At 42.4% G+C, this 14,709-nt stretch overlaps 1 protein-coding gene across 1 annotated transcript in view; it reads left to right on the top strand.

The window, feature by feature from the left end:
* The window catches only part of ZRANB1 (zinc finger, RAN-binding domain containing 1), a 78,196-nt gene that overhangs the window by 15,823 nt on the left and 47,664 nt on the right, over positions 1-14,709 (top strand). Inside the window, exon 2 of the mRNA XM_015422192.1 lies at positions 1,291-2,135. Coding sequence (XP_015277678.1) covers positions 1,322-2,135 — 814 coding nt within the window. The 5' untranslated portion in view covers positions 1,291-1,321. The remainder of the gene's footprint in view (positions 1-1,290; positions 2,136-14,709) is intronic.

Raw genomic sequence — 14,709 nt, 5'->3', positions numbered from 1 at the left:
CAGAAGACAATCTCCAACCTATTTTTGTTAAAAAAAAAGGGGGTGGGTGGGGCTGGGTTCTCAAACACCTCAAAGCTTATTTACCTGGTCAGATAAGGCGACAAATATCCTCTCTGCCACAGGCAAGTACCATCCATCGGAATCAGCCTCGCACATGCTTATCTAGATAGTGAAAGTGTTGGGTGTTCTGAGGATGTGGTGAGAAATTGGTTTTATTTATGTGCATAATGCAGTTTGGAGTCCGATGCTGATGTTTGTGGCATTTCAATTGATGTATCTCTGTTTAAACTGTAGACATGGCAAATAAATATTTTCTTTACAGTAGATCAGAAATACTTTTTTAAATAGGCAAAATGAGCTGAAGTGTGGTTGGTATACCAAGCACGCGTTTCTATATTCTAGGGTCATCTTGTAGCAAGTATTCATATTATCGTATTAGTTTCAGGAAAAGCTGTTTACATAGGGCTTGCTGTCAGTCATTCATGGCAAATTTCTACTGATGAGGACAAGGCCTGAGAGAGCATGAAGGTGAAATATATTCTTCAGTAGGGAAGAAAGCAAATGGAGCAATTTGATTTAAACTGTATAGCTGTCTAAAAATGCAGAAATACATGTACATATTGTGTCCTTACCCCACCCCGAATGTTACATGAAAAACTTGCAGGCCCTCATAAAACTGAAAGCTTTAGGATTACTTTGAACTAGGGCTGCCAGGTCCCCTTGTCGCGCCAGCAGGGGGATATGGGGGGGGGGCATGATCTGCCTTTTGGGCAGAAGGCTATGGTAAAAACAACCTTAAAACACAGAATTTTGCCCAAAAAGCAGAGTGCCTCCCGTGACGTCACCAACATGCTGATGTCACTTCTGGTGATGTCAGTACGTCCTCCTGCTGGCTAGCCAGCCGGTGGTGGGCCAGGAGCCACCGAAAGCAGGGAATCCCCCGCCCCCACCTGGGGAATAGTATACCTACTTTGAATTGATCTCTGTACTCTAATTCCTGTGCCCACAAGTCTGAACACTTTACCTGTTAAGTCTAACTATTCCAGCTTGACCAAGTGGGCCTCTTTTAGATAAGAATTTGGGAATAGTTTGGAAAGTATCTTCCTAACTTTGGAGTTTTATTGCCTTTTTTGATCAAAGATGCTTTCAAGTACTTTTTCACAATTTATAATCCTGTGGTGTTGTTGATGGGTGCTGAGCATCACATATAACTTGATACCAGATTTTTTTCCCTGCAAAGATCTCACTAGTTCATAATGTACTAATAGATTTATTCTTGTTCTTTTAAAGCTTTCTGCGTGGTACCCTTAAGGAGTGCAGGATGACAGAACGTGGAATAAAATGGGCTTGTGAGTATTGTACATACGAAAACTGGCCATCTGCAATCAAGTGTACCATGTGCCGTGCTCAGAGACCTAGTGGAACTATTATCACAGAAGATCCCTTTAAAAGTGGTTCAAGTGATGTTGGTAGAGACTGGGATCCTGCAAGTATTGAAGGAGGCAGCAGCCCTTTGATATGTCCAGATTCCAGCGCAAGACCAAGAGTTAAATCATCCTACAGTATGGAAAGTACAAATAAGTGGTCATGCCACATGTGCACATATTTGAACTGGCCTCGTGCAATAAGATGCACTCAGTGCTTGTCTCAGCGTAGGACCAGGAGTCCCACAGAATCCCCTCAGTCTTCAGGTTCTGGTTCAAGACCAGCTCCATTTCCTGTGGATCCTTGTGAGGAGTACAATGATAGAAATAAATTAAACATGAGGACACAGCACTGGACTTGTTCTGTTTGTACATATGAAAATTGGGCTAAAGCCAGAAAATGTGTTGTGTGTGATCATCCTAGACCTAACAACATCGAAGCAATAGAATTGGCAGAAACAGAAGAAGCTTCATCAATAATCAATGAGCAAGACAGAACTCGATGGAGGGGAAGTTGTAGTAGTGGTAATAGCCAAAGAAGATCCCCTCCCACAACCAAACGGGAATCTGAAGTAAAAATGGACTTTCAGAGAATTGAACTGGCTGGAGCTGTTGGCAGCAAAGAAGAACTTGAGGTTGACTTCAAAAAACTAAAGCAAATAAAAAACAGAATGAAGAAGACTGACTGGCTGTTTCTCAATGCTTGCATTGGTAAGTGATGTCTGTGGCTTATTACTGTTCCAATTGGGAGGAAATATGGGGATTGTTTATATAACTTTAATTTGGAAGTTAATAAGTATTCCAGAGAATATATGGCATATTTTATGCAGGCAACACTAGGTTGGAATATGCTGCTAAGACTGAGTAAATAAATTATAACATTAGTTCGGATTTTACACTTGGCATTACGACTTTGAAAATGAGCTCTTTTGAGACCTGTATTGAGAAACTGTCTTTTATGTGAACAGTACGAATAGGTAAGGGTCTTGGCTATATGTCTAAAAATTATTCCCCCACTTAGATGACAAAAAGTGTCTTAGAAATCACTTGTGGAGGTTCATGAGTGCTGGGGTTCCCCAGCCTTTTTGAGCCTGTGGGCTCCTTTGGAATTTTAACATTTGATGGTGGAGCCAACCACCAAATGGCTGCCGAAGGAGATGGAGCCAACCACAGAATCTGAGTGAGTGAGGTCCTGTGTAACTCCAATAGTAACTCTTCAGAATTGAAGGCAGGTGTTCTGTGTAACAGTATGCCTTTTAAAATGAACATGTTGTTTAAAAACATTTTCTTGCATACAGGCCAATTTGACTGGAGATCCTGGAGGTTTTTTGTCATCTTCTTGGTGTGGAACAGCGGTCACTGGGGGTGTGTGTGGGGGAGGTATTTGTGAATTTCCTCCATTGTGCAGGGGATTGGACTAGGTGACCCTGTAGGTCCCTTCCAATTCTATGATTCTATGATTTTGTGTGGCTTATTGTCAGTCATACAGTGAAGATCCTTAGGCTGTGGTGGCAGCCAATGCTCCCTCTAAGCTGTGGAGTCCTGTGAGCAAAAATTCTACTTTCTGAGCTGCTGGCATTAAAGTTGTGAGCAGGTGATTTGGCTGCTGCATAAATTAGTTTGCTCTGGATCCGTCCTTCCTGAGCTAAGACAAAAATGTGTGCGCTGGAGGCTAAAAAACTGTGAGCTAGCTCACACTAACTCAGCTTAGAGAGAACAATGGTGGCAGCTATTGCTGAAGCATTTTCTTAATAATTTGCACAGCCAGTTAAAAGCCCCGCTGAATAAAATTCCCTCCTAGTCCCACCCACTTTCTAAAAACACTTGGCAGGTGCGTGGTGCCCAGGGGTACCATGCTGGGGAGCCCTATTGCAGATCTTAAGCAAATGTGAGGCAATCAGTTGAAACATAGAGATTTGTAGTTCTTGAAAACATAATGCTGACTGTGGAAATACTGTTTAGTACATTTTAAACTTTCTACAATTAATATGTTGTAGAAATTGTTTATAATGCAGCATTTTATTAATTTCATTCCAAGTATATTAGTGTATTTTTGCATTGCTACTGTGCTTATGATGTGTGTATTTTCTACTGGCAGAGTATCTATCCATCTGTCTATCTAGTGTTTTGCATGTATAATAGCATTAACTTGTGAAATGCCATTCAAACTTAAATGACTACTGGTAAATATCCTGGCCCTTCAAAATAATGTTATAGTGAAGTATGTGGAAATAAGAGTTACACAAAACAGTCCGGGTGCCCTGTTCTACCTCACGCAAGTTCTACATCTTGTTGTTGGTGGGTGATTCCTATCAGGAACTAGATTATTCTTCTTCCTGTCTGGTGGGAGTCTCCTGCCTCTTCAGTTCTTTTCCTGCCTCAACAGGGAGAGCAGTTCTTACCAGGTTTAGCCTTCTAATTTTTGCCTGTAGAGTTTTTTCTGTTCCTCTTTCTTTCCTTTCCTAATACTTACCTTCTGCTTCTCTGTTTTCCGAACTCTAACTTATCCTCTGAGTCTTCTCTCCTCTCCTTTCCTTCCAAAGATGACTTAATCTGCAGGAGACTCAGTGAGCTGTGACGGCCATTTCCGTCTGACTTCAAAGATGGGAGACAGTTGCTCCACTCCCAGCCGTCCCTGTAGAGCAGGAGGCATCGGGAGCCAGCATGCCTAGTTCTCTGCTTGCTCAAGCTCACTCTGACAAACTGACCATCCCAGTGGTTCAAAAGCACACAAAAAAGCGCCACTTGCTGAAACCTGCCTTGGAATTGAAAGCCCACTCCAACCTGGCAGTTTCCAGTGGTGGCCATTTTGAAGCACCTATTTTGGTGGGCAGAGGTTCTATACAGGCTCTGATTCCCCATGCCAGGGATGCTGAAGCCAATTCTTCCCTGGGAGAAACGAACACAGGTTTGCCTCCTTTGGGGCAGAACTCAGCGGCACAACCCAGCACCCCTCTACAGATGAGTAATGTGCTTGGCCCTGGGAATATTTCTCAGACTTCATGAATATGATAAGGCAAACCATGAGGGAGGAAATTTTTAACTTACCACCAAGAAGGCTTAAATTCCAAGATGGCTCCCTTGGATTCCCTCTTGCCCCCCCCCCCTTCAAGGCATAAGGTTATCAATTACAACAAGGGTGCCCAATGTCCAACCAAGGCAGCCCAAAAACAATCCTTTGGTAGAAAAAGAAATAGGGAGACCCACTGGGAGGGTGAGATCTTCTCAGGGAAGACAGAGAAGAGGGGGAATTCTTTTATCAGAAGATGATGAGGAGATTAACGGTCCTGAACAATCTGTTTGTTGCTTTAAGCCTGAAGACTACCAGTACTTGCTGGCTAAGACTCTGCCATCTCTAACTCTCAAAGAGTCCCCCTTAGAGAATGACCCCACATCTCCCGGGTCAAATACCCAGAGGGAATAAGGAATTTTGCCCTAGATACTCCACATCAGAGAGTATTTCCCTTTCCTGAATCTTTTGAAAGACAATTTAAGGCAGAATGGGCTAAGCCCATGGCTAACTGGCAGTTTCCGAGTTTTGTCAAAAAACTGTATGCATTACCAGCCTTTACAGATGAGAATTTGCAGGTCCCTTGGTGGATGCTCCTGTCACAGCTCTACAATCATCTGGTCTCCAAGATAGCTTGGACAAGAGAACAGACGCTGCCTTGAAAAGGCACACAAAGCCACTGCCATGAAGGCCTTCATTGCATCCAGCGCAGCCATAGTTTGGCTTGGAAGCTGATCCAACTTCTCCCAGAGAACAATCGAAGACTACTAGAAGGGGCCAATAGAATCCTGAAGGCTGCGTTTACAGCAGATGCCACCCTAAATGTCCTGACCTTCTCTTCAAGAGCCATGGCTTCTGCAGCAGGATTGAGGAGAGTGTTGTGGTTACGGGTGTGGCAAGCAGATCTCCACTCCAAAAATATTGTTTCAGCCTACTCACTTCAAGGTGATAGGCTATTTGGAGATGCTCTCTATAAAATCCTGATTGAAACCAGGGATAGAAAGAAAGCAATGCCCAAGACGCTCAGATGCCCGATAGGAGAACCTTCAGCAGCCACACCTTTCATTTGCAGCACACCTTACCCAGATTTAAGCAGGAGACCAGACAACCAGTCTGGGGGTCCTCCAGACAAGCAATTAGAAGAGGACCATTCAATCCTTGATTCAACCAGCAAATAGAACCAACAGAACAGATCGTGACAACAAGTTCCCAAAAGCGTGACTGGCTGAGCATTCTGATGGGGGGACGGCTACTTCTTTTTTGAGATACTTGGATCAACTCTCATGCAGACTCCTGGGCAACAGAAAGTCTCGCAAGGCTACTCCGTAGAGTTCGCCAGAATCCCATCGGATTGATTCGTTGCCTCCCCCGTGCATAAGAACCAGACAAAGCAATGCATAACATTCAAGGCGATCCAGCACCTGCTCAGCATTCGAACAGTAGAACTTGTACCTCTAGTGGAGAAGGGCCGGGAAGTTTATTTCATCTTCTTCACAGTCCCAAAAATGAATGGGTATTGAGAGCAATATGAGATCTCAGGTTCCTAAACAAATTCATCAGGTTGAGGCACTTCTGCATGGAAACTCTCAGGTTGATAACAGAAGCCTTTCAACTGGGAGAATTCCTCACATTATAGACTTCACGGAGGCCTATCTTCAGTATTTTCCCCACACAGAAGTTTTTTGATGTTTTCCTTTGGAAGACTACATCTGCAATTTGAGCCCTCCCATTTGGCCTCTTCACCGTCCCAAGAGGCTTCTCCAAGATTCTGATCAACCCAGTTGTTCATTTAAGGGAACAGGGCATCCACATCCACTCTTACTTGGATGATCTGCTGATCAGATCAGGCTCCAAAGCCAAGTCCCGTTTGGACACACAGAAGACCATTCATTGCCTTCCAGTTCACGGCTTTCTTGTCAACCTTCAGAAAAGCTCCTTACAGCTGACCCAGAAAACAGAACATCTGGAAGTAATCACAACCAGCTGTCTCTTCCTGATGAAGAAAAAACCCCTCAGAAGACCAGAGAAATGTCGGAAGTGGTCATCAGAAGCCTTTCATCCTCTCTGATGGCGCTGGCCAAACTAATGGGGATGTTAATCTCAAGCACTGATGCAGTCCAGTGAGGCTGCATGCAAGACCACTGCAACTACTCCCGAGGCCTTTCAACTTCAGATTATGAAAAAAGACCTTCCCATCCAGGTTCCACTAGATGTCAAATCCAGCCCGACTTGGTAGACAAGAATGACCAGCTTTCTCCAAGGAAAAAAGTAATACATTCCTACAAAGAAGCAACTCTTCACGGACGCTAGTCTGTTGGGATGGGGACCAATGCTAGATGGATGCAGATTCAGGGCCACAGGTCCAGAAGCGAGACCTGTCTTCCCATCAACCTGCTAGAACTCCGAGCGATCTCCCTTGCCCTGCTTCACTTTAGCACACAGATAGTAGGCAAACACATATTGGTACGAACAGACAGTATCTCAGCCAAGGTGTACCTCAACAAGCAGGGGGGATTCCAGATCATCAGGACTTCACAAGGAAGCCATCAAGATCCTAGCATGGTTGGAGGAAAAACTAGCGTTTAGGCAGACTGGACCAGCAGGGAGACCATTCAGGAAGGGTCCTTCTTCTCTGAGGAAAGGGGGACGTCTTGTCCCACCTGAAGTCCATCATCAGTATAGGCCACCTTCCTTGTATGTACCTTGATTTCTTTATGATTTCTCTTACTTCGATTCTCCTGGTTTCCTGTTACTGTTCCTCAAGTTTGGTTATCATAGAGTAGGAGTTACCTTGTTACTGCGTTTCGGAGTTACCAGAACTGAAGAGGATAAATATAGTTCCTGCCTTCCTGATAGGATGGTGGGGATCACCCACCACCACCAAGATGTCATCCTTTCCTTAGAGGAGAAGGACCCTTCATGGTAAATGTCCAATGGTCAGTTCTATGAAAATCAAAGTATTTTTTCATTTGAACATAAGAACATATGAGAAGCCAATGCTGGATCAGGCCAACACACCGTCACACAACGGCCAAAAATACCAGGTTCCATCAGGAGGTCCAGCAGTGGGGCCAGGACACTCCCCCCCCCAAGCACCAAGAATACAGAGCATCACTTGTAGCAGACCAAGAGTTCCTATCTATACCTTGTGGCTAAGAGACACTGATGGACCTCTGTTCCATATGTTTATCCAATACCCTCTTGAAGCCAGTGAATTCCATGTGTTAATCACTCTTTGGGTGAAGAAGTACTTTCTTTTATCTGTTCTAACCCGACTGCTCCGCAATTTCATTGAGTGCCCACGAGTTCTTGTATTGTGAGAAAGGGAGAAAAGTACTTCTTTCTCTACCTGCTCTGTCCCAATCATAATCTTGTAAAGCTCGATCATGTCACCTCTCAGCCATCGTTTCTCCAAGCTAAAGAGCCCCAAGCGTTTTAACCTTTCTTCATAGGCAATGTGTTCCAACCCTTTTATCATTCTAGTTGCCTTTTTCTGCACTTTCCCCAATGCTATAATATCCTTTTTGAGGTGTGGTGACCAGAACTGTACACAGTATTCCAAATGAGGTCGGACTATCGATTTATACAGGGGCATTATGGTACTGGCTGATTTGTGTTCAATTCCCTTCCTAATAATCCCCAGCATAGTGTTGGCCTTTTTTATTGCAGTCGCACACTGTCTCGACATTTTCAGTGAGTTATCTACTACGACTTCAAGATCTCTCTCTTGGTCAGTCTCTGCCAGTTCGGACCCCATCAACGTGTATTTATCGTTAGGATTTTTAGCTCCAATGTGCCTCACTTTGTACTTGGCCACATTGAACCCCATTTGCCACGTTGATGCCCACACACCCATCCTTGACAGATCCCTTTGGTCTGCCTCACAATCCTCCCTGGTTTTCACCACCCTGAACAATTTTGTGTTATCTGCAAATTTAGCCACTTCATTGCTTACTTCCAACTCCAAATCATTAACAAACAAGTTAAAAAGCATTGGACCCAGTGCTTGCCACCCTCCACTGAGAAAATTTCCCATTTATACTCACTCTTTGTTTCCTATTAGCCAGTTTTTGAACCACAAGAGGACTTGTCCTTTTATCCCGTGACTATTGAGCTTACTTAGGAGCCTTTGATGAGGAACTTTATCAAAAGCTTTCTGGAAGTCAAGGTAAACAACATCTATTGGGTCCCCCTTGTCCACATGTTTGTTCACTCCCTCAAAGAACGCTAACAGGTTAGTGAGACAAGGTCTTCCCTTACAGAACCCATGATGAGTCTGCCTCAATAGTTTTTGTTCATCAATGTGCTACTAATTCTTTCCCTTAATAAGAATTTCCACCAACTTACTGGGTATTGACGTCAGACTGACTGGCCTATAATTTCCCGGATCTCCTCTGGAACCCTTTTTAAAGATGGGAGTGAGATTAGCTACCTTCCAGTCTTCAGGAATGGAGGCAGATTTTAACAAAAGATTACATATTTTTGTCAAGAGATCCACAAGTTCACATTTGAGTTCTTTCAGAACTCTCGGATGTATGCCATCCAGGCCTGATGATTTATCAATTTTTAAGCTATCAGTCGTAGGACCTCTCTCGTCACCTCAATCTGACTCAGGTCGTTTAACACCCCTCCTGAAATCAGCGGTCCTGGAGTGGGCAAGCACTTCTCATCTTCCACAGTGAAGACAGAGGCAAAAAATGCATTCAGCTTCTAGGCAATTCCCTATCATCCTTCAGTACTCTTTTACCCCTTGGTCATCCAAGGGCCCCACTGCCTCCCTGGCTGGTTTCCTGCTTCTAATGTGCACTTAGAAGCCTAGGATAGAGTGCTGTAGAGATGTGGGACATCTTTATCTTTAATGGCACTGGAAAGAGAAAAAGTTCTTATTTTAATGGATATCTTTTTGTGAAATTACCTGTCTCTACTACAATGCGTTCCCACTTCTCTTAGAACATATGACTATTAACTTCTTGTTTAGGATGGTTGTGACTAATGTAATAACATGTGATGATTATTCTAGGCTTGCAAATAGCCACTTAATTGATGGTGGTGAGTGAGAATCTCTTCTAGGTGGTCAGTCAGACTGTTTTGTAAACTGGACCAGAGTAGGATCACTTCTGGTTGTTGATGACTGACACAAGTATATGTAGGTATACTTTCAAAAATCTTCCCTTGGAATACATGGAATGAGGATTAGTCTTCTGACTGTACAGTCCTATGTAGGTTTCCTCCCATCCTGGCATATTGATTTCAGTAGTCACCAGAGTAACTTGCTTAGAATTGCACTTTTGTTCAATTTAAATTCAGAGACATGGAAGCATGCTTCATTGGAGGTTTAAAGTAAAGAATGAAAAGATTGCTTTACCAATAATACATATGTTGGTTGCTAAATTGTAAGCTTAACTATGCCTTATGTGTTTAAATGTGTTTACATAATCCTGGATGTAAAAAGGCATCCAGTTTTCTTGCTTTTAGGTATGGAGAATGAATTATGAATTCTGAGAGGAGTGGAGGCAAATCAGTGCTATCATGGTAATCATCACCTCTTGCTTTTTAGTAGCTTATAAACTAACAAACTAGATTTTTTTCTTCTAGAATTAGTTAGAATTTCTCCTGTGTGATTAGCTTTGTCTCCATTCTTGCTTTAAACGTTAGATGGGAGGCAAAAATAAGTTCTATGCAGTCACTAGTTCATAGCCTAAGTTAAATAGGATTGTGTTCTGGAGGCTGCATGTGAGAAACAGTTCTGTTAGTGCTTTGCTTTGAAGGCAAGCATGGTGGTTGTGGTGGCTGTCAGACCTAGCTATTTTTTTAAAGCAATCTTTTTGATTCTCTGCTTCAAAACCCCAGTGAAGCATGCTTCAGTGTCTCTGTACTTAAATTGAACAGCATTACAGTGGTACTGGCCTGGATGAATCACAAGCGGGAATTAAGATTGCTGGGGAAAAGATCAACAACCTCAGATATGCAGACGATACCACTCTAATGGCAGAAAGTGAAGAGGACCTAAAGAGCCTCTTGCTCAGGGTAAAAGAGAGCGCAAAAGTGGTCTTGAAGCTCAAAATAAAAAAAAACTAAGATCATGGCATCCGGCCCCATCACTCCTTGGCAAATAGAAGGGGAAATCGTGGAAGTAGTGACAGACTTCACGTTCCTGGGATCCCAGATCACCGCAGACTGTGACAGCAGCCATGAAATTAAAAGACGCCTGCTCCTTGGGAGGAAAGCAATGGCGAACCTAAACAGCATGATAAAAAGTAGAGACATCACCCTGCCAACAAAAGTCCGCATGGTGAAAGCAATGGTATTTCCAGTAGTCATGTATAGCTGCGAGAGTTGGACTATAAGGAAGGCCGAGCGCCGAAGAATAGATTCTTTTGAACTATGGTGCTGGAGAAGACTCTTGAGAGTCCCTTGGACTGCAAGAAGAACAAATCAGTCAATCCTAAAAGAAATCAACCCGGACTGTTCCCTGGAAGGCCAGATAATGAAACTGAAGCTCAAATACTTTGGCCACCAAATGAGACGGGAGCACTCACTGGAGAAGACCCTGATGCTGGGAAAGATTGAAGGTCAAAGAAGACGGGGATGGCAAAGGATGAGATAGTTAGACAGTGTCATAGATGCAACAAACATGAAATTAAGCAAACTTCAGAGCACAATGGAAGACAGGAGGGCCTGGTGTGATGTGGTCCATGGGGTCGCGAAGAGTTGGACTCGACTGTACGACTGAACAACAACAACATAGCTTACCCTCAAAGCAGCTTTTTATTTATACTTTGGTAGCTCAGTTATACTAGGTGTAGAAGGTAAACAGGCACTATGACCAGGGGATAACAAGATATAAAATGTTAATGAATTAAATATTTTAAAGGATGTTACAAATATTCAACTGTATATTTGTTGTTCAGGTACACCTTATTTTCTCCAGTATTACTAACAACCAAGAACGGTAGCAATCTCTGTGCTACTGTTAAATAGCAAGTTTCCCTTTCTCTCTAGCCTCCATCCAAAATAGCTCTCAAAGCCTTGCTTGTGTTGCTTTGGATCTTTCTGGTTGGGCACTTCAGTGGATTTTTTGTATCTTGAAGGCAATGAGGCTAGTAATGTTTTCCCTGGTCAGGACTACTCACAGTGGTGGATCTGAAAGGATCATTCAGTTCCTCAGCTGAGTCAGACTTGTCTTCCCTGCAGCTCCCCCTGTCAGATCACAGTCTTCGTTCTTTGCTGTGCTTTTCTTCAACTTTTTTGTTATTGTTGCCCCCACAAGCAACTGCTCAGTTTTTCACACTGGGCCGAGAATGTTTTTCTGTTATTTCCTGCCAGGCCTTTCAGCCAATTAAAGTTCACTGTATGTCAGGCTCTCAACACATTATTGTTAGCTTAAAGGTCACTGTAAGTGGTTAAATCATCCATGAACCGATTCAGTCATAAGCTTGACCAGTGATGTATTTTCAGTCCTCCTGTCTCATATGAATGAAATCCACGGGAAACCATCAGAAAACCACTCCCTTGGTAGCAGTGATTAGGCATCAGCTCCACAGCATGAAAGCCTGCTTGGAGGCCTCTATAATATGTAACTTAACTCACAGATGTGTGATCATTTCACATTTCTGAAAACATTTGGGCTTTTAATAGTAAATATCTTTATGCAGAAATATTATATTCCCGTACAGGATTGTAGCTGCTTCTCCACATACCCTGTTAAAACCAGCCTTTTGCAGGCTTTTGAACAGTGCTGTAAGAGTTGTGATTGTTTTCCATGACTTGGACAAAAAGCAAAAATTATGTTGCCTTCCAAAGTGTTTTAGAATAAAGAGAGTCAGGCCCTTTCTTCCACCTTACAGTCCAAAAAGATGAGACACAAAAGAAAAGGGGAGTGGGCAGAAAATAATTTAGCTAGGCTAATTGTCCCTTTTGCATAATCTTGCTTGGATTAAACTAATGAAACTGTGTTATGGCCCTTACTGGTCAGCCTGGTGACAGAAGCCAGAGTGCCTTTCTCCTCTGCTCCAGCTGTCTTGAGACTAAAGAACCAAAATTCTCCTGGCATGGAGGGGGAATCGGTCTCCCTGTGACTGGTAGTAAAGTGGATCCATACTGATCTCTGATCAGACTTGGAAATTTTGTCATGAAAATTAAGCTTGCTTCTAATTTTGAGAACAGGGAACTAAGAGGTTGGAAGAATACATGTATAGTTTGTGGGTGGTGTGTTATGTTCTTGTAAACTGTGCTGCAGGATTATTTTTAGAAATGGTAGTGTCTGTCACTTGAGTATTTACATAGACCAGAGATGAATAGATTCCCATGACTATCCACTAGAATCTACCCACTAGGTTGCCCATCTGGACCACTGAGAAGCAGCCCCATGTTGGCTGGTTGTAATTAAAGAACCATCTGTACTACCACCCTGCAGTCCTTTGAGGAAGGTTGGGATAAAAATGATAGGCCTGGATCCAATACCATGCAAAAGGATTTCCCTGCCCTCCATCTTCCCTGAGACCTCCAAAATGCTGAAGGTTTCAGAACTTCTGTAAAAAAAATTTGGGTGGGTAGACCCTGCAGTCAGCAGGGAGTATTCCTTCCAAATTTTCAATTTTATGGTCATTGTAGTTCTGGGGGCTGGAGTCTGGCAACTGTAATCCAGGATATGTAACATGCATAAAATAAATTTAGGAAAAACCAATCCTCATCTTTCTCCTATTTGATTGGTGGCAGTCACTGTAAAAATCTGAAGTTTCAGTCCTGAAATTTCCCTGAGAGTAGCTCAGTTTCAATATTTTGGAGAAAGTAGCTTATACATGATAGATTTTTCTATCCAAAATTTCATGGTTTGTATAAAATGCAGTGAAAAACAAATAGGTTAATCATATTGCCCTAGACTTGAATGGTTTGTCACTTGCCTATTTATATTTTTCTGTTCCTTACCTGGTAGATGTGCAGCTTCTGTTGCAATATTAGATCATGCTATGAACTCTACAAATACTCAAGCCTGAAGATTGCCTTTGAAGGGTGAAGCTCTGTAGTTAGTGGATCTGTGCCACTAAAATGGAATAGGCAAGCCCATATCTGCCTGGATTTCAAAATATCTTTGTGTTAGGTGTTAACCATATGGAGATGCAGAGAGGGCACATTAAAACATGAGATACTACACTGACATTGTCTTCCTGCTCAAGGTTAATTCTACCCTTGCAGTAGAGAGGAAGTCTGCACTAAATCTTTTCATAATGCAGATGGAAAATGTCAGCGTTTGTTGACCTATAACAATCTGCATTTTGGTATTTGTGCTTTATGTACTAAGTCTGACCTAGATGGCCCAGGCTAGCCTGATGTCATCAAATCTCAGAAGCTAAGCAAAGTTGGCCATGGTTTATACTAGGATGGGAGACCAGGGAAGTCCAGGGTTGCTACATAGAGACAGGCAATGGCAGGTCACCTCTGAACTTATCTTGCCTTGAAAACCCCACAAGGTCCCCATGTTGGCTGCGACCCCCCCCCCCCGAGAATTTTTATTGCTTTTATCTACTACACATATACAGGAAAGGGGAATAGGGAATCACTATAACTAAAAAAAAACCCCTACAGAATTAAGTCAAGGATCATTCTACAATAGTAACATTCTTAAATGACGTTCTTACATTAAGTCAATATCAAAATATAGATACAATACTGTAAGTAAAATTTTCTTAACAAAATTAACTTGAGCCATTACTGCTAAACTTTAAGTAATTTCTAGGCCAATCTTTTGTTTTTTTAAAACGTTCATAATTATTTTTCACATTTTTTTCTTGCATTTTAGTTTAACTTTAAGCAATTTGGGAGCAGCCTCTACTTTTTCTGAGTCTGAAGCCTCAGAGGAACTACCAGAACTGCTTGAACTGTCTTCTGATTCAGAATCGCTTTTATCTACCTCTTGGATGTTGTCTTCTTTCTTTTCTTCGTCTCCTGTCAGATTTTGTTGTTGTTCCAAAAAGTCTTTAGCTTTCTGGGCAGAATTGATCTTCATCTTCTTTTTGTTGTGTTTAAATATCAATCCTTCTGGGAATATCCACCTGTAGGGAATGGAATTTTTATGTAGAAAAGAAGATATTGTTGCCTTCGTTTCTGTATCTCAAATGGAATATCCTTCAAGATTCTCGCTTCTTCGCCTTTTACTTTCATGGTTTTCCCAGTTGTTGCTTTCAGAACTGTGTCTGTGGTAGATCTTTTGGAGAATTTGACAAATCTTTCACCAGGTAATTTGTTTTTCTTTATAAAATCTGGATAAGTTTGATA

The sequence above is a fragment of the Gekko japonicus genome, unplaced genomic scaffold, assembly GCF_001447785.1.
Source record: "Gekko japonicus isolate JY-2015 unplaced genomic scaffold, Gekko_japonicus_V1.1 scaffold415, whole genome shotgun sequence".
In the NCBI taxonomy this organism is placed as follows: Eukaryota; Metazoa; Chordata; class Lepidosauria; order Squamata; family Gekkonidae; genus Gekko; species Gekko japonicus.
Note: the sequence above shows the minus strand (reverse complement) of the source record. Positions and strands in the feature narration are given on the sequence as shown.